This window comes from Xyrauchen texanus, chromosome 2, assembly GCF_025860055.1.
Source record: "Xyrauchen texanus isolate HMW12.3.18 chromosome 2, RBS_HiC_50CHRs, whole genome shotgun sequence".
Classification (NCBI taxonomy): Eukaryota; Metazoa; Chordata; class Actinopteri; order Cypriniformes; family Catostomidae; genus Xyrauchen; species Xyrauchen texanus.
Genome location: NC_068277.1, coordinates 52,481,805 through 52,506,581, shown reverse-complemented (window position 1 = coordinate 52,506,581; position 24,777 = coordinate 52,481,805). Strand labels below are relative to the sequence as shown.

The window sequence follows — 24,777 nt, the reverse complement described above, 5'->3', positions numbered from 1 at the left end:
CATGCAATAAAAATAATATAAAAAGCGTTATTTTTCAGGCTGAACAGGTGATGTTTCTATCAAACAGGTGATTGGCTCATTAACTGTAAGGTGGGACCTCCATTCATAAAGCCATCATATTTATCTTTACAGTTACCCGTCTCATTCTATATTGTCTCTGGAATGAATCTGTACTGGAATGAGTGGAGATCTCAATGAAGAAATTCCTAGATAGCCATACCATGTGATCTTATAAAGTGTTTCCCAGCATCATCATTGCTGCACAATATTATTTCATGGTTGATTGATTTAAACCCATTTTTCAAAAGCCCTTTGGAATTTTAGATTTACTAAAGATCTTTTTGTTGTTGTTTTTGCATTTTTAGATGTTTGGAGCCACTGTGGCAAATACAGGATCTCAGAGGCACTTGACGATTGTGAAGGATGTTGAGGATATGATGGTAAACTCTGTCTTTTCTTTATTTCATGAAACTCAATATAAAACCACTGGGCCACAAAATGTGTGCTAAGTAAATGTGCACTATATATTGATTACATTCATTATTCAGCTTCCATATAACTCCCAACAGGCCAAGTTCCAATGTGCTGCGTACAGTATATTATATATGTGTGTATATATATGCCAGATGTTAACCGATCAAATGCCTTCGTTCCCATGAAGACATAAGTCATGGCAAACCACATGAGGCACTAATAGCATGTTAACGTGGTCTCTGTCTGTTTAGGCATTTGGATGCTTTGCATTGACAGAGCTGAGCCATGGCAGCAACACAAGAGCACTGAGGACAACAGCCCGATATGACCCCAGCACTCAGGTACTCCATTATTACCCTTAACACTCTATATACACTATGCTATGTGCTATGCCCAGTTCTCTTGACCTTGCAGAAATCTAAACACATTTTAGAAGTGTGTCAAGATGCCAAACTCTCAACATATTTCAGGCTGAATTATATCAGTGATTACTTTTGTAATGCTTATTTCTGCAGGAGTTTGTGCTAAACTCTCCAGATATTGAAGCTGCAAAGTTCTGGGTGGGGAACTTGGGGAAGACAGCCACTCATGCTGTTGTGTTTGCCCAGCTCTACACACCTGATGAGAAATGTCACGGCCTTCACTCTTTTGTAGTACAAGTATGTATGAATACACATTGTCAATTAAAACTGAAGTATGTAATTACTGTGACACTAGCGCCACCAAACAGAGTTGCCAGACATTTTTTTTCCAAATACGCTACAGATCTCAAAGTCAGATATGGTCGAAGCGGGTCTCTCAAAACAAACAGAGGAGTTTTATTGCACCACAGAGAGACAGTTTTACAGTGTTTACAGTTTTCGAGAAAATGAATCTATGAATGGTTTACTCATAAGTATATGGTTGTTCCTGCATATTAAGCTGGGATAGAAGAAAGTATTTTAACACCTGAGAAGTTACATACTTGAAATTTAAGTTGTTTATTGGTGTCTTGTCAGAGCAACTGTGAAGAGTGCTGTTTTAATGTAACCTAATTTATAGGTCAGGGATCCAAAGACTTTGTTGGCCATGCCGGGAGTGATGGTTGGAGATATGGGAAAGAAACTGGGTCAGAATGGTCTGGATAATGGGTGAGTTTACTTCTGGACTTGAGACTGACAAGAAGTTGTTTGCAATTACAGCATGTGACCAATAGATGGGGGTATAAAAAAGGAGAACCTTACATTTCATGATTTGAAATCTTTTATTTCTATAATGCAATATGATATTTGTGTCAAATTTGACATTGTAACCATATAACTCAAAAGTTGGCATGTTTGTGGTTGTACCAATAAAATGTGTGATTCAGTTTTGCAGTGTTTCACAATGTGAGGATTCCTCGGGAAAACTTGCTAAACAAAACAGGAGATGTTACTCCAGATGGGCGCTATGTTTCACCTTTTAAAGTAAGCCCAGTTCATTTACTGAAATTGCACAAAAGAAGATTATTTTTCATGCCTTTAATTTGTATAAAAAATTATTAGATAAGTGGCAATACTTCCATAAAGATCTAATTTAAAAGAATATTTTCCGGGGGGCTGGGTAGCTCAGCAAGTAAACACGTTGACTACCACACCTGGAGTCATGAGTTCAAATCCAGGTGTGCTGAGTGACTTCAGTCAAGCTTCCTATGCAACCATTTGGCCTGGCTGCTAGGGTGGGTAGAGTCACGTTGGGTTAACCTCCTCATGGTCGCTATAATGTGGTTCTTGCTTTCAGTGGGATGTGTGGATGCGCGGAGAATAGCATGAAGCCTCTACATCGGGAATTGGGCATTCCAAATTGGGGAGAAAAGGGAGAAAATAATAAAAAGAAAATTATATTTTCTGGATTCAGTACATGTTCAGGTCTTTCTTTAAAAAAGGAAATGGGGCCAAACCATAAAGTTACATCCAATTTTAAAGCTTCGTTGCCATGACAACGACCATAATAATTATGGTTTAAACAACTTTACAGCTTAAATTTAACATACATTTATGGAAGTCCTTTAATAAAATTATAAGCTTCACATTTCTCCCTTTTTAAGCACTTCAGAAATTGGCCCCATTCACTTCCATTGTAAGTGCCTCAACTGCAACATCGATTTTTATTTATTTATTTTTATGGTAATCAACACTATTCCACAAAAGTTGTCAATTAAGCTTAATTGGTATTGAACCCGGGAGTATTCCTTTAACAAAGGAGAATCTGAGCTGTTTTGGTGAGTATCCATCTCTCAGGCGTTTGGGTCGTGTCATACCTTTGCTCCATCTGAACAGAAAGCAGTGGTGCTATGGCTGTTATTCCAGCTGCTATGCTGTGCTATGCAAGATGTACTTGGAGGAATCCCTTTGCTTTCATTTCAAACAAACAGGGAGCTTTTAATCATGGGGAAAGCCAGGCGGTCAGCCATTTTTACTGACAGGAAGACATAAAAGGGGTTTTCTGAAAACAAATAGGCGAGAGAGTGAGGATTAGAGCTCTTCGCTGATGCCTGACTTACCATGGACGCTTTGTTAATTTGAGTGATCCTCATGAATAAATGAGCTATCATTTGCTCTGTCTTCATTTACTCACATCCTTTAACATTCTTTTTCTTTTTTTCCCCTTCATGTGGAATATTTTTTCTTTACATCATCTATTTCCACACCACACACCCTGGTAGGACCCCAATAAGCGGTTTGGGGCATCTTTAGGGGCACTGTCAGGAGGCAGGGTGGGCATTACAAGGATGGCATTGGTCAATCTGAAGCTAGCTGTGACTGTAGCTGTACGGTTCTCTGCGACACGCAGACAGTTTGGGCCCAAAGAGGATGAGGAGATTCCAGTGTTGGAATATCAGCTACAGGTACAGAGTACTGACACTCTTCAATGAAAATATTCAAGGACAGAAAGTCTTTCACTACATTAGAATCAGTATTACTAATGACTGAGTCATGATTCTTTTGTCATGAGTCATGGCCTGCATTCTGTTTTTCTTTTTATTAGTGTGGAAGTAGCAAAAATCAGTTGTGTGCACATGGTGAGCTTTAGTTTGAACAAAATTTAGCATGGAAATTATACAGCTCATATGAAGTGTATGCTAAAGCAGAATCGATAGCTAGTTACTTCAAAATGCAAACATTTAAAGGGATACATGGCTCACCCAAAAAGGAACATTCTCTCATCATTTACTCACCCTCATGTCATCCCGGATGTGTAAGACTTTCTTTCTTCTGTTGAACACAAATGAAGATTTTTAGAAGAATATTTCAGCTCTGTAGGTCCATACAAAGGAAGTGATTGGTGGTCAGAGCTTTCAAGCACCAAAAATCACATAAAGGCCATATAAAAGTAATCCATATGACAGTGGTTAAATCTGTGTATTCAGAAGAGATAGGATAAGTGTGGGTGAGAAACAGATCATTATTTTTCAAGTCCTTTTTACTATAAATCTCCACTTTCACTTTTACATTCTGAAAGTGAAAGTGGAGATTAATAGTAAAAAAGGATTGACATATTGATCTGTTTCTCATCCAAAGTGAATGCATCACTTCAGAAGACATATATTCCACTACTGGAGTTGTATGGATATCTTGTAAAAATGCTCTGATACCAAAAACCGAACCATCTGATGTATGAATATAATTACGTGTACATATTAGAATCACGTCATGTCATAGTGAGATTATTAAACAGCAAAAGCTGTGATTTAATGTGATAAATATATAAATGTGAATGTGTTGAGCCAATGTTGTGTTGATATAAAGACACAGAGTGCTCATTCCTTTTAGAGATTGTTGGCTCACACATGAATAACACCATCATGAGCATTGCGCCCTCTGTTTGTAGCCGATGACAGCAGGCAGAGCACTAATTCACTTTTTAGCACAAGTCATATGTTTATATGAGCTACATGTTTATTTAATTAAAGCCTTTTGTGGTTATATAATCACTTTGAATCACGTAGGCTTTTCACGTCAGAGCCTTGGTCAAAACGACACAAACGCTTCAAAATAAAAGCTCTGTCAAATATAAGCTCAAGTTAACGGCAAAAAAGTATGACAGAAATCAGGGGTGGACTGGGAAGAGAAATTGGTTTTATATATTGCTGCCCCCTTCAGCATATCGTAGGGCCTTTTTGTGGCCTGCTCTGCATAACATGGCGGCTCATTTCAGCTCATCTCGGGCCATTCAGCCCATTTCACGGCTGGCCCTCTGGCCTGCCCGCTTCTTCCGATGGCCAGTCCATCCCTGATCGGCCCCAATGTGCTTTGGCCCACCGGGAAAATGCCTGGTATGCCAGATTATTAATCCAGCCTTGACATAAATATATCAATGCTATATAGTTATGCTATATTTACTTTTTTAATTCAAAATAAAGTTTTCATTAATTAATTTATTTAAACACCATTTTAAAATTTAAATAAACTGTTGGAGTTCTGAAAACAAAACTGGTATCAGACTCTGAATCAGTGAGTACTACAAAAGTAGTGGTACTCGTTCTCAAAAAAATGGGACATCCCTACATTTCTTCTGCTTTTATATGCTTTTTGGAGCTTCAAAGTTCTGTCCTCCATTCACTTGCGTTATGTGGACCTACAGAGCTGAGATATTCTTCTAAAAACCTTGTTTGTGTTCTGTAGAAGAAAGTAAGTCATACATATCTGGGATAGCATGAAAGTGAGTAAATGATGAGATAATTTAATGGGTGAACTATCCCTTTTAAATCACATTTGTCAGGGTGTAGCCACTAACATATGGAATTATTTAATGCTCTATCTGTGTTTTGTTGGGGATTAATATGAGACAATTTCATGTTATTACATAAAACCACAGTGACCTAATCTACAGTAGTGATGGGAAGTCAGAGTTCTTTCAAATAAACAATTTAGCTGTACTTTTAAGTCATCTCGACTAGCATTGCGTAATTCTAACATCTAACAATACTGTAGACAAGTTATTTAGTCTAGTTTTTTCATTTTATCTGCGTTTTTAGAGTTTGATATGAAAACATTTCTTCAATAAAACTCACAGTGCCAGCTACTTGTGTTTTGACACTTCTTATGTTCCATATTTTGTTGCAGCAATGGCGTCTGATTCCATACCTGGCAGCAGTTTACGCACTGGAGCACTTCACCAAATCCTTCACAATGAACTTTGTGGAATTTCAAATCGGACTCCTCATGAAAGACAAAAGTGACCGACAGGTAAAGATATTATTACAGGAGAACCCTAAATTCTGTCATTATTCTCAGAAGTGAAGAGCACTTTTCTAGAAAATCTGTAAATTTTATCTAATTATTAACAAAGATTAACATTAAAACAAGTAAACAACATTAACCAACTCCTTTTTATATCACTACTGTATCTAATCATAGTGATTATAAGAATCTTCTTTACTGTTAAATGTACATTTGTGTGTGCGTGCGTGCGTGCGTGCGTGCGTGCGTGCGTGCGTGCGTGCGTGCGTGTATTTATCACTTTGTGGGGACCAAATGTCCCCATAAGGATAGTAAAACCTGAAATTTTTGACCTTGTGGGGACATTTTGTCGGTCCCCATGAGGAAAACAGCTTATAAATCATACTAAATTATGTTTTTTGAAAAGGTAAAAATGCAGAATGTTTTCTGTGAGGGTTAGGTTTAGGGGTAGGGTTAGGTTTAGGGGATAGAATATAAAGTTTGTACAGTATAAAAACCATTATGTCTATGGAAAGTCCCCATAAAACATGGAAACACAACGTGTGTGTGTGTGTGTGTGTGTGTGTGTGTGTGTGTGTGTGTGTGTGTGTGTGTGTGTGTGTGTCCTCACTCTTTAGGCTGAGCTGGGCAGAGAGATCCATGCGATGTCCTGCGCTAGTAAACCTCTGGGTTCATGGACGGCCCAGCGTGGCATTCAGGAATGCCGGGAGGCTTGTGGAGGACACGGCTACCTTGCCAGTGAGTTTCGTCTGGAATCTCGAAATCCTCATAAGCTGAAAGTTTGAAAGGCACTTAATTGATCAGCATCTTTAGCAGATGATGATCAGATAATGATCGAGCACAAATTCTAACATCAAAGGAAGAACTTCTGTCAGCCTAACCCATATGTATATCTTTTCATTTTAGTGAACCGCCTGGGAGACATGCGCAATGACAATGACCCAAACTGCACATATGAGGGAGATAACAACGTCCTCCTGCAACAGACTAGCAACTATCTGCTCAGTTGGCTGCAGCACAAACAGCAAGGTCTGCACAAACTAGGGGTCTTTATCTGCCATTTCAAGTCAAGTGGTTTTTATTGTTGTTTCAACCATATACAGTTAGTACAGTACACAGCAAAACGAGACAACGTTCCTCCAGGACCATGGTGCTACATAAAAACAACAAAGGACCAACACAGGACCACATGAGACAACACAACGAAATAAAATATCTATATATACCTATATAATGTGCACGTGCAAACATGTGCAAAAGTACGGGACAGTATAACAAATTACTGACAATGAACAGGACAATAGACAGTGCAGCGCCGACCAGTACTCAGTAGTGCAAAAAGATGACAGTTTCTAAAAATGTAAACATAACATACTATGAGATAGTGTTCTATGCACATAGCAGTTATTGAGGTAGCAGACAGTTATAAAGTGACAGTAATTAAAGTGCAACTCAGGACACGTGTGTGTCAAACCAGTCTCTGAGTATTGAGGAGTCTGATGGCTTGGGGGAAGAAGCTGTTACACAGTCTGGCCGTGAGGGCCCGAATGATTCGGTACCTCTTGCCAGACGGCAGGAGGGTAAAGAGTTTGTGTGAGGGGTGTGTGGGGTCATCCACAAGGCTGGTTGCTTTGCGGATACAGTGTTTCCAGTATTCCAGTATACAGTATTTAGAGCCCATCATAGATTATAAATTAGTAAGAAGTATGAAAAAAGTAAAAGGTTTAGATTTTACCGTAACATACATGACAGTCATTGGAAGGTGTGTTTTTAGAGGTATGCGGGATATTCAGGATTCTGTATGTGTCTGATATGATAGTGAATTTAGGCTCTCTTTTTTTTCTCTCTCTGTCTCTTTCAATTCCTCTCTCTCTTGCACTTTTCTCAAGGTAAAGGAAAGATTGAATCCCCTCTTGAGACTGTAAACTTCTTAGAGGACATGAGCAGCATTCTACAGAGGAAGTTCACAGCTGCCTCAGTGGAAGAGTGCATGAACTCAGCCGGTATGCAACATTAACACTCGATTCTCCATAAGGAGGACACATACTGTGTGTGTGTGTGTGTGTGTGTGTGTGTATATATATATACATGTGCATACTTCACAACCACACACACACCAACCACATCAGTCATCTAGCATTGACTTCACCTCTGTTAACTCTATTCTCCTGTGCTGTTCTAAGGGTCTAAAATTAAAGTTTCACCACACCTGGAAATTGCAGGTAAACTGAGAAAATGTACCAACCATGAAATTGTATTTTGAATTTTTATTTAATAAAGAGAGAGAGAGAGATATACAGGCATGGATTTAGAGAGATAGGTAGATTGATTGATTGATTTAAAGAGATTTAGATATGGGGCGGCTGTGGCTTAGGTGGTAGAGCGGATTGGCAACTAATCGCAGGGTTGGCGGTTCAATTCCAGGCCCACATGTCTCCACATGCTGAAGTGTCCTTGGGCAAGACTCTGAACCCCAAGTTGCTCCCAATGGCAGGCTAGCACCTTGCATAGCATCTCTGCCATCATTGGTGTATGAGTGTGAGTGTGTTTGAATGGGACACAGTGTAAAGCGCTTTGGTAACCGCTAAGGTTAAAAAAGGCGCTACATAAGTGCAGACCATTTACCATTTAGATTGATAGGTATACAGTAGATTTATATAGATTGATTGATTTATATGGATGTATGGATAGATTTAAAGAGATATATAGACATGTATTGATAGAGATACAGTATGATTGATTGATTGATTGATTTAAAGAGATAGATATATAGATTTAAAGAGAAAATTATAGAGGTAGATGGCCATGGATTTATAGAGAGATTTATAGAGATAAAGTAGATTTAGATGGATATAGAGATAAAGTAGATTTAGATGGATGGATGGATTGATTGATATTAGAGGTGTTATGGTTCAAATCTCTCATGGTTCAGTTTGTATCACAGTTTTAGGTTCAGTTTCAATACGGTTCCGTATTCGCTATGTTCAGAAAAACTCTATTTGATAAACACTTCAACAGTTTTGCCCTTAATAAAAATCACCATGGTTTTTCTACAGTAACCATAGTTCGACAGTGGTATTTGTAGTAAAATCGTAGTAACCACAAAATTAACATGGTTACTGTCATGGTTAAAATCATGGAAATGGACTACAACAACAGAAGACCACGTCGGGAACTTTATTAGGACTGTAGTGTTTCTAATAAGTGTTCAATGAGTGTATATTCAACATTCAAAAGCTGTACATCACTATAGAAGGAACATTGCCATTAAAATGGATGCGAGACGGAATGTCATAACGCGACTAGAGTTTTTTTTTTATCATGCACTGAAATCTCAAATCTTCATCAACGGAGAAAGGCAACATAACTTGAACACCAATGAACACCCCAAACGCTTTAGTTATTGTTTCATGTCTGTCCGAATTAGCACCGAGTGCCTGCTTAAAAACGGATGGGAGTGTGTGCAGTTTAGGCTCACCTGTGGCACTGTCGAGCGATGTCCGCAAACTTTGACTTGAATAATGCAGGGGCTTCTCCATCAGCGGCTTGTTTTCTCCACTTGCCATTTTCAACTACACACATCGCGTGCAGAACTGGGATGTCATCAAGCTGACCCACGTGAAACCCCGGCAGAGCGTATCCATCTACAGAGTCCATTAGCGTAGGTCATAACTGTGCTTGTCTATTTGACCAGACCTTGTGCTCCAGATGCTTCATTGAACTTGAGGTAAACTGTGGTTCACATGTTTACCGAACCGTACGTTTCTTTCTTCTTTAGTTTTTTTAACAGAGAACTGTTACACCCTTAATAGATGGATGTAGAATTATAGAGCTAGATTAAGATAAATAGTCCTTCCAGTTTGCCATATTGTAATTAGGTTTTTCAATCAGTAAACAGTTTTACTGAAATGGTCACAAAGCATGTATGGTCAGTGGGAGCCAAATAAACACACTGATCCACTCTTTGATTTTGTGTAATGCAGAATGTTTGGGTGTAAGACACTCTCTCCTAAACACATTATCTAATGTAACGAGAAGCACACCTCCACCGCACACAGAGAGAGAATGTGAGAATCGGTGTTGTGTTGTGTTGTGGTGTGGTTTACTGTTAAAAGTGCTCCTTGATGGAGCAGATGACTCCAGTGGGAGAGTTTTGCATCCTGAAGTGAGCTACACATCTGCAGAACATCTGTTCTCTTTACTAATATCATTCCTCAGCTGGTGACTCAACTCACTGTTGCTTGGTTACAGGGGTCAGACAAGCATCGTTTCAATTTGTGGAGGACAGGGGAGTGAACTGTTTGGGGTTTAACTGACTTGGTCACCCATCACGTCATGTGACTTACGTCCCTAGGGAGCTTTCAAAAGCTAGGTCAGGTTTAATATTGTTACACAAAGCATCTCGTATCTCAGCGGTTTCACATCAGAAGTTTCAATACTCTCATTCTTTACCTGTAATAAATCCGACAATTGATTCACAACATGACAACTACAAGACAACACAATAGGCTGCCCAGTGTCGCCATGATATGCTTCTAATTCGCCAATGTCTTAGTGATGCACTAGGCTTCTCTTACTGTATATGCGCTTTACTATTTCACTATATACTTCTTTAATACTAATATGATGCTCATGATAACATAAACTTTATGCCGTCTGATGTTTAAATCATATGTCCTTATGTCTTCTGAAATGACTTGCTGCATTGAGCATTATGAAGATCTTTGCTTTGAAAAGAGTTTCACTCTCTGTGTGGTCTTGTTTTGACAAGTGTTGTGAAACTAATTTCTTTACTTGGGGAGAATGAAATTGGGTCGTTTTCTGATTTACTAGTTCCCCGAGAAGATGGGAAGGCTGTTTTCTGGCCTTACTCTTTGTCTACACAAATGTTCTGGGATCAGTACAAGTTAAGATTAATTGAGAGCATTTGTGGCACAATGTTGATTACGACAAAAGATTATTTAGACTTGTCCCTTGTTTATAATAAATTCTCGTACAGTGGAAGTGAATGAGGCCAATAAATAAACATTAAAATACTTACGGTTTCAAAAGTTATCATTATATGTGTTAATATGATTTGAATGTGATAAAATCACAGATTTATTGATGTTTCCGCTTTTACTAGATTACAGAGGTTACAATGTCACAACAACAAAGCTGTAAAATTGTATATAACTTTACTTGGAAATGGTTAGTAAGTGATTTTATCACACTAAACTCATGTTAACACACATAATGTTTACATGTTGTGGCTATAATTATGAAACTGTGTGTATTTTAATGTGGCTATCAACATTGTTGTCAATTAAGCTAAACTTGTTTTGAACACAGAACATGCCTACAAATGTCTCCCACAAATGATTGGTTTAATACACCGCTTTGCATTCTTGGCCATTAGATCTAGGTTTACCTTTCTTATTGAATGCACAGAAGGTCTTCTCTCTATGGACACAGTTTGGGTCACTTCTAAGACATTACATCCAATCCTCAACCATGCAAAACATGAGTTCTATTCTTTAGTCATGGACCCCACCCAGATACTGTACCTAGCCCAAGATTAAATCTGTCTGTGCTGGTTTGTTAGCACCAAGCCTCTAAAAAACAGACCCATTTTAGAGTTCAGCCTCACAGCACGTTGTTTACATCAGTTTACTTTTACAATACTGTTTTGAAGAACACTATACTGAACATCTTATTATTCATCTATTCTAGCATAGAATTTGACTTGAGTTTTTTGCATCATCTGTCTGTCTTTTTAATAACATTTTATATTTTGTCTTCAGTGCCTCTGGCAGCGTATAAGTGGCTGGTGTGTTTCTTGCTGGGTGAGAGCCAAAGGAAGCTGCTTCATGAGAAATCCTCTGGACTGGGAGACTTTGAGGCTCGGAACAACAGCCAAGTATGTTGGAATCATGCATTTAATGATCACACAGTATGAGACCTAGCTATGTTTATAGTGTTTACTGGCAGCTTAGTGGAAGACTAAGTATGCATTTAAGTTTGTACAAGTACCATGCTACCTTATATATTGGGATGCTTTTTGGCACACAATCTTCTCATGTCAAAAAATGTACCTGAATTCAGCCTAGACAATTTTACACATTTAAATGTTCAGTGTTTTGCTGTTATTTTGAAGCTCTTAACTCTTAAAGGGTTTGTTCACCCAAAAATGAAATTCTTTTCATTTAAATCATTACTTTCGGAAGCAATGATTTAAAGTTAAAAACTTTTTCATTATTGATTTGTTTCTTACACCAGCCTATCAGTTTGTTTCAGAGGACATTCATTGATCGACTGGATTCATGTGAATTACTTTTATGATGCCTAAATAAAATGTTTGGACCGTCAAATAGCCAGCAGTCTAATGGCACCTGTTTACTTGCATTGTATGGACAAAAAGAGCTGAAATGTGCTTATAAAAATCTTCACTTCAGTTCTGCTGAAGAAGGAAAGTCATACACATATGAGATGGCTTAAAGATAAGTAAATCATGAGAGGATTTTCATTTTTGTGTGAACTAACCCTTTAAGGCTTTTGGTATTTTTTTGTTAAGTTTAGTTACATTCAGTTTCGTTAAAGTACGTTCAGTTACTTTACGGTAAGTTACGCTGTTAAGTTACTTTACGTTTAGTTACGATACGCTTCAGTAACGTTACGTTACTTTGCGCTACATCAGTTATGGTAAGTTATGTTAGGTTACCTTATGTTCAGTTATGTTAAATTCAGTTAAGGTACGTTTAATTGCGTTCAGTTACATATTGTTTAGTTACATAAGATTCTGTTTAGTTATGTTAAGTTACATTACGTTCCATTCAGTTACGGTAAGTTAGGGTTCTGTGATGAGGAGGAGGGTGTGGCCGGGCCATAAGGATGGACTCCTGCTGCTGAGTTGCCCTAATCAGCCAGGAGGGGGATAAGGAGGAGCCGGAGAAGCCAGTTAGAAAGAGAGAAATGCACGCGGAGCTGCGTGCGTGCGCGCGTCAATGTTTGTGTTGTGTCTGATTATAAGTGGTTGTTCACCTGGTTCCCACCTCCTCCTTTACGATAAGCAAGAGACCTTTTTGTTACAGTTACTTTACGTTATGTTAAGTTACATTACGTGTTGTGAAATTACTTTGTTTCATGAAATTATGTTATATTACACTGGTTATGTTACATTTAGTGCTGTCAGTCGATTAAAATATTTAATAGCATGATTTTTCATAGTTAATTGAGATTATTCACAGATTTTGATAGTGCTGAAATTTTACTCTAAATACTGTATTTCTATTTTTCCTGTCAAAATGCACTTATTTCTTTCTCAGGAAAGAAAACAAAACGGTCTGTAACAATAATGTTTTAGCAACATTTTCTAAACAAAGCAGTCCACAATATAAAGATAGAAATGTCATAAAATAGCACCAATTCTAGTAACATTAAACGTTTCCCAAAGTCTAACTGCCGCTTTGAACTCCACATGAAAAGTGTTAGCAAATGTCTCCTGTATTTTCGTGATAGAGAAGACTTGAGTTGCTCCTGTGGAAATTAAATTGCACCTTACAGAGGATGCATTTATCCCATCTGGGCTTGTTTTGTACAACAAATGGCATTAAGAGGTCCTTTCCCCATCATATGATTACTGACACCTCTGTTGTGTGTGTGTGTCTGTGGTGTGTGTGTCAGTGTAATTACTCCAGGCGGACACATTGCAGACGTTCTGCCCTGCTCCGGCCAGTGTTTATTTTGGTTTATGGTTTGTTTAACAGAAATGCATTAATCGTGATTAAGAAAAATTAACGCTTTCACTTTGACAGCTCTTGTTTAACTACATTATGTTACGTTGTTTGGTTATTTCGCGTTAGGTTACATTATGGGATGTTCAGTTATGTTATGTTAAATTGCGTTAAGGAAGACTGTTGACTTAAAATTATAGTTATGAAATATTGAGGTTTATTCAAGAATCATGTTTCAACATGTAGATTGTTATTCATGTGAGTACATCTTTCTTTGTTGTTGATATTTTAGTATCGGGCTGAATTATGGACTTAATGCACGGTACATTTCTCCATTAATACCTTCTGAAAAGTGCTGCCTAGTCTATGATTTACATCTGATAGAAAACAGATCTGCAATGCCACAGCATGTCTTGAACACTGAACAGACATTTGGCTCAAGCATATCTCTTTCTTAATATCTATTCGACTGATCTACAAATCTTCATCACACTGGATATTTCAAAGGACTGCGGTATCAACTTCATCTCTTAAAGGATTTTAAGCCTTTCTGATTCATTTACACCCATATCTACTTTCTTAAAGGTGTTACATTAGTGGAATTGCTTCATGGGTCAGAATCATATGCGTGATTTGTGATCTCTACTTGCAACACTTTTCTGATGGTATGAAAGTATCATATTTGGACCCAATCAAACCTTAACACTGTAAAGAACAGAATGAAATACAGGCCATATACTACATGCACATATGGGTGTGAGTGTGTAATATGAGGGTCTAATCCCTCCAAAAACATGTAGTCAGTTAAAAGGCCATATGATATAATGAGTAGAGTTTGGAGACCATCCAGGGAACTCCCCACCCTCAGCTTTGGTTTCTTAAGTTAAATTTACTCTCGCATGTCTGACTCAAAACACAACTTTGGAGGGGAAAATAAGTATAGAAAGGAAAAAGAAAATCGAATGTGCACCATTCATAAGTGCATGTTATTCCAAAGAAAAACAAATGTTTGTCTTTTATAATCTTTCATCAGAATGTTATAACTTATCCTCTGACGTCTCTAGGCCACATAGTTTATTGTTTTTTGTTAACCAATAGCATAGTAGCCATTTACTGTATGGATAGTTTTCGGCTACTTCTGTTGGTAATGCAGCCATTTCAAAATCTTGCCAATAAAGTGCAACAGTCTGGTTCTGGAACAAAAAATCCCATTCGTTTTCTCCATAGGCAAATTGATTTCTAATGATAACTTATAAAACTTTAAAGACCTACTGTGAGCGCCAAGGTTGTTAATGGATGGTATGTGCTTGTAATGGAGTGTTCAGTCTGCGTAGTTTTAACTTAAATGGCAGAATTCCTGATTTAAGAACTATACTACCTGTGATCCAGCAGAGCAAGATCCACCAATCAGAGAATTGTGGCCTACAAAGTGCACCAAATCAGCTCTGCACGACTGCCCGCTCCCATGACTCTTTGTGATATTGTTAAATTCTAAAAATGGTTACAGGTATAAATCTTTGATACAAGGATTACACCAGCTGCCTAAAAGCGGTTTTATACAGGACACGGTCACTCCGGGTTTCCTATTAATTTTCAGTGAGAGAGACTCTGCCGGCGGCAAAACGGAAGCAGCAGTCGAAGCAGTGCTGCTTTCCAAGCTGGTTCACGAGAATCCTGACACTTTGGTGTGCATGACTGCTTGCGGCACACACCGCGCAAGATACAAATATTTTCTCTCTCTGCAGCTGCTGCTTGTCATTGACCAATCAGAGCTGCAGAAAAATAAACATGCTGTTGCTGCATTTGTGTTTATAAACAGGAAAACAGCCGAGTCTGTGTACCAGATGACAATAGGCTACGGATACTTGCAAAGTTTATGTTTGGAAGACAGATGACTGTGTGATATATGCAAATGAGTTTTATATAAAACAGAAAATACCATTTCCCAGGCGGTTTATTATTATTTTGTGGATTTTTAATGTTCATTTGTAGCCCTCCCATTTTAATGATTGATGTGCTGTTATTTATACTATATAAATTTGGCAATAGAAATGTCAAGTAATGTAGTCTTTTTCCCGTCATTAAAAATCCGCAATTCATCAAATGTGGAGACAGATGGTAAGACGCCATCAATACTTACAATTATATTATTTAGCTATTTAAAGTTGATATTTTACAAAAAAAGAGATTATTACAATATTTCTAGTTGTAACTTTTTTTTAAGAATTTATTTTCTTCTTTTTCTCCCCAATTCGGAATGGCCAGTTCCCAATACGCTCTTAAGTCCTCGGGGTGGCGTAGTGACTCACCTCAATCCGGGTGGAGGAGGACGAATCTCAGTTGCCTCAGTGTCTGCGTGATACCGCAGAGACATAATGCATGTGGAGGCTTCATGCTATTCTCCGTGGCATCTACGCACAGCTCACCATGTGCCCCACCAAGAGCGAGAACCACATTATAGCAAGCAAGAGGAGGTTACCCCATGTGATTCTACCCTCCCTAGCAACCGGGCTAATTTGGTTGCTTATGGAGAACTGGCTGTCACTCAGCACGCCCTGGATTCGAATTCATGACTCCATGGATGGTAGTCAGTGTCAATACTCGCTGAGCTACCCAGGCCCCCATACATTTTTTTGGAGAAATAAAGCCATTTTATTTATGTGCAATAACTTACATGAAAACTCCTTAATGTAACTTAATTAATTAAGTTCCTTTTTATGGAAAGTAAAGCGGTACGTTACTTTTGCGTTATTTTTGCATTACTTTTTTCTCACATCCCCTTTCTCTTCTGCTATGCATTCCATAATAATAAGCCATGCATTGCATACAAGAGACATTACAGGTCATGCTAGCTACTTTACAACACTCATGCCAAAACAACTTGAATGGAAACATTTTTAATGCTACCAAAATGTCATAAAATGGTTTGTTTCATGGATCAAACTACTTGCTTATTATAAAACAAAAATGTAGAATCTTTTTAGAACCATTTTCTCTCCATACCCAATCGATGTAGAATGTTGCTCGGAGCCACTGATCCAGAGTCAGCTTTTCTCATACCATTCTCCCAGTTATGGAGAGCTGTAACACGGAGCAGATCGAATTGAGTGAGTATTTCACCCTGTGTATCATGCCGTGGCCAGTGTAAGACTAGTCTTATAATCCCTCTGTCTAAATGTGTTTACTGTTTTTAATGCAGTGTTTATTAATGCATTAACCAACCGCGTTTCACTCAACTGAATGTTGACCTCGTATTACGCTAAAACCCGCAATTTTCCCGGCTTGTATAGCTAATGCGCTTGCCTTGCCGTTTCAGAAATTCTCTGACCCAGTCGTCAGGCCATAACAATTTGGCCCTTGTCAAAGTCGCTCAGTTCTTTTACTCCTTCCCATTTCTTCTGCATTCAACATGTTGTCTACGAGAACTTATTGTTTGGTTATCATCTAATCTACCCAGACCTTGACATGTGGCCTTGTAAGGAGATGATCAACGTTATTCGCTTTACCTGTGAGTGGTCATAATATTTTGGCTCAAAAGTATGTTTACATGCCATAAAATCAGTGGACATGCTGTAATTAAAAGTTTGACAAAATGTTCTCCAGTGGACTTTAATAATGAGATCAGCTAGGCAGATTAAATTCATATCAAGCTTTATTGGCAAGATAAACTTAAGTGTACATTGCCAAGGCATTATTAGACACTTTACATACAGATATAGAACAAATTGAATTCTCAAGTTTAATTTGCTTAAGAGTAAAATCTCAAAACTTTTATTTTCTCTGGCTGCATTTCAGTCTCTATCGTGCACATGCTGGGTCTCTCTCATTCGGTTTGGCTTTTAACACTGGTTCAAGTGACAGTGAGTGAGCGTTTACGGATGGTACGAAGAGATGCAGCAGTTTGCCCGTATCTCTCCCACACCTGGGTCACCACTTGCGGGTTAAGTCTATTATCCGTACAGTAAATCTGCTCCAGTGTTTATGCCAACGGCATGCTTTGCACATATTGAATAAGTGTGCACTGCTCCATACAATCAGTTTCTGTGATAGGATGTGCAATTGAGTCCAGTGTGTACCTCCTGGAATTTAAATATGCCAGTTGTAGCCACAGGAAGTGGGGAAAAACATATGTGAAGTTTTAGAAAGTGAAAAAAAAAAGCATACTGGATTAATGGTGTTAATTTTTTAAGCCGGTTAAAAAGTCAACTTTGATTGAAGATTTGAAAAAGATGTATTACCATTTGGGAATATGGTCCACCACAATCACGTGCAAACTCACATTCAGGTCTGGCTCCTTTCTGGCACGGAATGCCAACTTTTAAATCCAATACATTTCTGATGGATAAAATAAAGTCCTGCCCTATTATTGTTTTCTCATTAAATATTCTGTTTCACTCTGGAATATGTCACATGACAGAAATAAAAAGGATTGCAAAGGCTGTTTCGTGGTTTTAAATTATGACTAGGGGAAACAGGATACAGTTGGGTTAAACACAATACACACAATACTGAGCCAGCGACCAAACACAAAACATCACCTGCTAGCAACCCGACAAACATAAGTACATTGCTAAGGTTGTGAAGAGGTTGTTTTTTTTTCTATCCCAATATTAGTCTCACCTGTGTGTCATGTCTGTTATTTTGCTGTCATAACCGGGCTTGCAATTATGTTGGTCAAACTGTCTACAATTTCCCCTTGACTCTGGGATGCACTGTAAATGTGTGCATGTACTTACAAGGCATGGCTGTTTGAGTTTGTGTCCTGGTTTCTTGTACATATGTCTAAAACTAAAGCTCTGTCTGTGTGTTTCTCTCTCTCTCTCTCTCTCTCTCTCTCTCTCTCTCTCTCTCTCTCTCTCTCTCTCTCTCTCTCTCTCTCTCTCTCTCTCTCCCTCCCTCTCCGTAGGTGTATTACTGCCGATCATTGGCTATTGCCTATATTGAGCACACAGTGCTGCAGCGCTTCCATGACCTGAGTCAGGATGAACAGACTCCAGGTGTTCTCAGATCAGTCCTGCAGCGTCTCTGTGCTCTTTATGGCCTGTGGACCCTCACCAACCACACGGCCATCCTGTATCAAGGTACACCGCTTTCTTTGGCTTTCTATACACCCTTGCTGATGTTGGATATGTAAGAAACATAAGATGAACTCTTTGAGTTATGTAATGGTTTGCTTGTGTTTTTAGGAGGTTATTGTTCTGGTCGGGAGCCGGTTGATTTCATCCAGACTGCCATTCTCAATCTCTGTGGGCAGGTTAGCATTGTGATAACAGTTGTCCAAATAGACACCCTAGAGGCCCCGATATACTTCCAGAGAAGTTTGAATCAGACAAGCAAAAGTATACTGTTTGCGAACATTCAGACACATGCCACACCACTGTGGGAGGCATTTAAATATGAGGACGCTCAGTAAAACCTTAACTGATGTGACATTAAATGTGTTATCAATGACTTTATGCCTCATTTTATGAGTTGAATTCACATGAGGTCAGTAAAAGAAGCTGTTTTCACCACTCGATGATGATTGAAAGTAAAATATATGCATTAGATAATGTTTAATTTGTCTTGTTTACATTCTGATTTCATGACACGCTGAATGCGGCCAAAATATATGCCGGTTACACTCTGTGACACTGATACTACAGCACAATTGGGTGTATAAAAGATGGGCAGAATACAGACAAAATAATGATGATTGGCATATCTTACTTTGGGCAGATGTGTGAATGGCTTTCACTGCAGATGGCACATGTGCAAATGCACGCAGAATGGGCATTTGAGGTGATGTGATTCCTTTTGTAGACTAATTAAACAAACATTAAAAATCACATGACATGGTCTTGGAAAATGTCTCTACGTGAACATCATACAGATGTAGGTAAATTTGCTCCAGCTCGCTAATAACTCTGCACTCTGCGTGTTCATGTTGAGTGATCTTGACTGACTGAACAACGTAAACAAAGTAGGTTGAGCTTCAGGTCACACCCACTGATGATGTGGACCAATTGCAGGAAGAAGGTGTTTAGCAGCCGGGTAGAAGTTTTCCTAAAAGTTCGCCCAGGGTAGCTGTTTCGAACCACAGAAACAAACTCAAAAACATCTTCTATTTGGCCAGGTTTTGTTCTAAATCATGTCACACCCATTCATTCTTCCATTTTGTATGAAGTAGATCGGGGCCTTAAGAGGCCGTTCGCACGTGATGCGTTTTTGTATCCAAAAACCACTAGACGTAGTGCACTGGAATGGAATAGAGTGCAGGGGTCTCAATGTATGGCACGCATGATGTTAGACACTTTAAAAGTAAAGCCACAGTCAAAGACAGTTTACATAAATTAAAATATAGCACAGCAGAACACAAGAATGCATTTTGTGTAAATGGCCTCCCAACAAAACAAGTACATGATTATCAGAAACGTTTTGTAATAGCAAGTGCCATTTCACTCTTTCTGTGTAGCTGAAGGATGACGCTGTGGCGTTGGTTGATGTGGTCGCTCCTCCTGACTTCATCCTGAACTCGCCCATTGGCAAAGCAGACGGTGAGGTAAGAGAACACATACTCACCAGCTCTCTGTCGGGACTTTGAATGTGGAATCACTTATGTGGGTAAATGACTGCAAAAGTAATTGAATTGTTCTACTAATGTATTTTGACACTTGCCAGAAGTTAAGCCACTCTTAAAAATGATTTTTAGTGCATTGGAAAAATTGTCATGGCAAGTGGCATGTGTAAACAAATGCAAGACCATTTCTCAGAACTTAAATTTTTTGCAAATACTTTTAATCAGCTTAGTTTACATTTACATTTATGCATTTGGCAGACGCTTTTATTCAAAGCGACTTACAGAGCCCTTATTACAGGGACTTATTACAGGGACAATCCCCCTGGAGCAACCTGGAGTTAAGTGCCTTGCTCAAGGACACAATGGTGGTGGCTGTGGGGCTCAAACCAACATCCTTCTGATTACCAGATTACCAGTTATGTGCTTAGACCACTACACCACCAAAACTCAGCTTAGTTTTGTGTTGTGTCACAGTACCACTCTTTTCTTAAGTGCAAACAAATGACTTGAAGGACCTTTTAAAGCATACAGATTTGGAAAATAATAAAGGTTGGGGGAGTATTTTCACATGTATTTTCCTGCCAGGCTATTAAATAAGTTGTCCTTTGATACTGACAGCCAGGGATGATGCAATGTTTACAGGAAAATATTACAGCTATGTGTCACAATGGGGGCAAACTCAACATTACCTTATAAAATAAACAATTATTAGGCCTTTTGGTGGTGCATTTAGTTCCACAATTGTCACAAAGCAAACAATTTACAGCAGACCACAGTTAATTAAAACAAAACCTTTCTAATTAGCAATCCATTTTACTAAACGATGCCCTTAAAGGAATATTCCGGGTTCAATACAAGTTCAGCTCAATCAACAGCATTTGTGGCATAATGTTGATCTCCACAAAATCAATTTGGACTTGCTCCTCCATAAAAAAAAAAAAGCACAAATCTGTGTTGCAGTAAAGGCACTTACAATGGAAGTGAATGGGATCAATCCGTAAACATTACAATGTTAAATAGTTTTAAGAGTATAGCCACAACATGCAAACCAAAAATATGAGTGTTGGCATGATTTTAGTGTGACAAATTGTGTGTGTGTAAATTTATAGCATTGCTATGACGACATAACACAGTAAACCCTAAAACGACTGTAAAAACGACGATTAAATAATACATGAGTTATGACAGAAGAATTAATGTAGTTGCTGTTATAAAATGAAAACTTCACATTTGTGCATTTAAACCCTCTAAAAAATTGTCCCATTCTTTTCCATTTTAAGCGCGTCTGTAACCTCGATTTTTGCTTTTTTTTTTTAAGGAAATGATTTTCGCATTAATCAACATTACGCCACAGATGTTGTCGTTTGAGTTTCACTTGTTTTGAAACGTGAATATTCCTTTTTAAGGGTGTTAAATATTTGTATCCCCTCCTGAAATATAAGTGTGGCTAGACATTCTGGTTATTGACTCATTCCTCAAGTCAATTAAGATTATTCACAAAACACTGTTGATTTCTTGTCTAGCAGACAATACATTTTTGAGCTGGGCTTTTATTGTAAGTGTCAATTGAAAGGCTAGACATAACAGTCATCTTCACTTAAACACATCCCACTGTCACACATCTCTTTTTACTTTTTCCCCTGCTTGGTGAGACATTTATTTTTAGGTTGAGTGGATATTTACTGGAAAAATACTCCGGCATTCTGTAGTCCGTTTTCTGACTCACTTGAGGTTCTGACAAAAGAGGGTTCTTGTTTATTTGTTTTTTGTCTGACTGTTATTGTCTTAGTTGAACGGAGAGGTGTTTTTTGCTAGTTAGTCATGTGGATTGACCATATATTGGTGTTTTTGTGTAAGTAATGACTTGTTCTTTGTGATTTAAGTATCTGTCTGTTTCTCATGTGTTTTAGCTCTACAAAAACCTGTGGTCCGCGGTCATGCAGGGCAAGAACGTTCTGGAAAGGCCATCTTGGTGGGCTGAGTTTTGTTCTGACAAACCTGTAGTTGGGTCTCTTCGAGCTAATTTGTAACTCCTAGCGCTGGAGCACTGCTAGGAAACAAATTAACTTCAATGAATCCCTTTGTCCAGTGTGCCTAGGTTAAGATGATCTGTTTTAACATGGAGCTTGCAATACTGTAATCTGTTTCTAAGTTCAGCATTGATTTGGTTTATTCAAAGGTAGTAAGTAACTGCTTAAAGGGATAGTTCATCCAAATCTGAAAATTCTCTCATCATTTACTTACCCTCATGCCATCCTAGAATATTACTTTCTTTCTTCTGATGAACTCAAATGGAATATCTCCACTCTGTAGGTCTGTACAGTGCAAGTTAATGGTGACCAGAACTCCAAAAGATCCAAAAAGGAGATAAGTCAGTATAGTGGTTTAACCCATGTCTTCTGATGTGATGTGGTTGGTTTTGAATGAAAACAGACCAAAAATAAAACTCCTTTTTTACTGCACGTGTCTCCTTGGTGATCATGATTTCAAGCTTGATTACACTTCCTGTAGCACCATCTAGCGCTCCACTCATGCGTCAAGCATTAGGAAGTGTAATTGAATTTAAAATCATGATCGTGCCTAGAGACTGCAATGGCAAAACAGAAGACATGGATTACACCACTGAAGTCTTATGGATACATTTTTTGCTGCCTTTATGTGTTTTTTTGAGCTTCAAAGTGATGATCACCATTCACTTATATTGTATGGACCTACAGAGCGGAGATATTCTTTTAAAAACCTTCATTTGTGTTTAGCAGAAGAAAGAAAGTCATACATAATTTTCAATTTTGGGTGAACTATCGCTTTAAGAAATATGAAGGAGTGGTCAGAAAAGTCCATGAAGAATGGCGTTGATCAGTACGAAGTTATGAACAGTATTATGAATTATGGTCCACTGTACACGTCAAAAAGAATACATATTATAGCATTTACTAATACATGCATTTATTTGTTTAATTTGATGCTGAACTAATATCTTAAGACCCTATAAAAGTGGAAGTGTTCAGTTTTTTGATTGCTTAAACAACCAAACAGTAAAAAACAACGTCTGCATTATTGCACTTATTTACATTTTCTCAATAATAATAATATTCAGATGATTATGTAATTCTAGATAATTTTGTCTTCACATCATGATGATAACTGCATTGATATACAGTAGGTCTGCTAAGGAATAAATATGTATGTTTATAATTTTGCAGAATGACACTTTGATTGTGGATGGTGATGTTTTCAAATCATTGTATGTATGTTTAGTACATGTTATGAATAATACATAATTTTCTTTTATAATAAATAATTTTGAATACTTTGTACTAACAAGTGTTATTTATTTATGAATGAAGATAGGTAAGGGCAGCAGTATGATACTGTGGGTTCTCCCATGTATAAGTCAAACGGATGACTCTGTAGTTTGACATGCTAAATATCAGATTAAACCGAGATCAAACTACAGAAACTGTTTGTTAGTACTGCTTGTGCTCCGAAGACTTCCCCATTTCAAGATAACCGTGCAATGCAGCAGCAGATCAAACATGGGTCATGTCATGCTTTTGGGTAAAGTTGGACCAGGAGGGATTTTTATTTATTATCTATACTACATGGAGCAAATCGTGTTTCTTTTTTTTTTTTTTTTATCAGAATAAGCAGATTTTCAAATGCATCACTGTGCATTGCTACACATATGTTATTATACAGTGTTATTTCATGTACTTAAAATGACAGTTCACACAAAATGAAAATTCTGCAATCATTTACTCAGTCATGTTGTTCCAAACTCGTATGACTTTCTTCCATGGAATACAAAAGTAGATGTTAGTAAAAATTGGACTAGTTTTTATAAAGTAATTATGTGAATATTTCACCAAAAAATGAAAATTGTCTCATCATTTACTCAACCTCATGAAATTCCAGATATGTAGAGACTGCAATGGTAAGATGTACGATAAAAAAGGGGTTACTTTTAGGTCTGTTCTCACCCAAAACTGATTGGATCACTTTAGAAGACCTGGATTAAACCACTGGAGTCATATGGATCATTTTAATGCTGCCTTTATGTGCTTTTTGGAACTTCAAAGTTTTGGAACCCTTGCATTATGTGGACCAACAGAGCTGAAATACTCTTCTGAAAATCGTTCTTTGTGTTCAACAGAAGAAAGTAAGTCATACACATCTTAGATGGCATGAGAGTGAGTAAGTGATGAGAGAATGTTTGGGTGAACTGTCCCTTTAAAGACTGAGAGCCTCAGTCACCATTGACTTATATTGCCTCTTTTTGCCATACAATGAAAGTGCATGGTGATTGAGGATGTTAGTACCTAACGTCTACATTTGTGTTCCTAGGACAAAAGGAATTCATTCAGAACTGTCCTTTTAATATAAGTGGCATGTTATTGTCGTATCAGGACCTTGGGTTGCAAGACTAGATGGTACCTTGACCATGGTATTTAATTCTAAATTGCCACAGAGAAATCTAATAATTTAGATAAAGAACAATGTTCCAAAGAGCTAGAACTCCAAATGGCATTTGCAAACTTTGTACTAATGTCATAGTGGACATTTGTCATTTTTTTAATTTAATTTGTGTCTGCTCTCCGCCTTCTCCTAATCATATAATTGCATGCACTTGTTGCTCTTTGTTGTCTGTACTAGTCTGTGTGACTTTATCTCTTTGTCTATCTACTAAAAACAAATCTCTGTCTGCATTCCACACATTCACATGACCTTAGATGGCCTTGGACAACATTGTGCACTTCAGTGTCAAGACTGGATTGGCAGAAAAACACCTCACTGAATTAACAATCTTTCATACACATGTAAACTTAACAGC

At 38.0% G+C, this 24,777-nt stretch overlaps 1 protein-coding gene across 1 annotated transcript in view; it reads left to right on the top strand.

The window, feature by feature from the left end:
• Positions 1–23,255, top strand: part of acox3 (acyl-CoA oxidase 3, pristanoyl) — a 29,047-nt gene extending 5,792 nt beyond the window's left edge. The window contains exons 4-18 of the mRNA XM_052148290.1: positions 366–440; positions 726–815; positions 990–1,133; positions 1,516–1,604; positions 1,823–1,919; positions 3,158–3,340; positions 5,559–5,681; positions 6,293–6,413; positions 6,582–6,704; positions 7,565–7,678; positions 11,459–11,574; positions 18,294–18,468; positions 18,574–18,641; positions 19,842–19,928; positions 21,857–23,255. Coding sequence (XP_052004250.1) covers positions 366–440; positions 726–815; positions 990–1,133; positions 1,516–1,604; positions 1,823–1,919; positions 3,158–3,340; positions 5,559–5,681; positions 6,293–6,413; positions 6,582–6,704; positions 7,565–7,678; positions 11,459–11,574; positions 18,294–18,468; positions 18,574–18,641; positions 19,842–19,928; positions 21,857–21,976 — 1,725 coding nt within the window. The 3' untranslated portion in view covers positions 21,977–23,255. The remainder of the gene's footprint in view (positions 1–365; positions 441–725; positions 816–989; positions 1,134–1,515; positions 1,605–1,822; positions 1,920–3,157; positions 3,341–5,558; positions 5,682–6,292; positions 6,414–6,581; positions 6,705–7,564; positions 7,679–11,458; positions 11,575–18,293; positions 18,469–18,573; positions 18,642–19,841; positions 19,929–21,856) is intronic.
• The last annotated feature ends 1,522 nt before the right edge of the window (positions 23,256–24,777 follow it).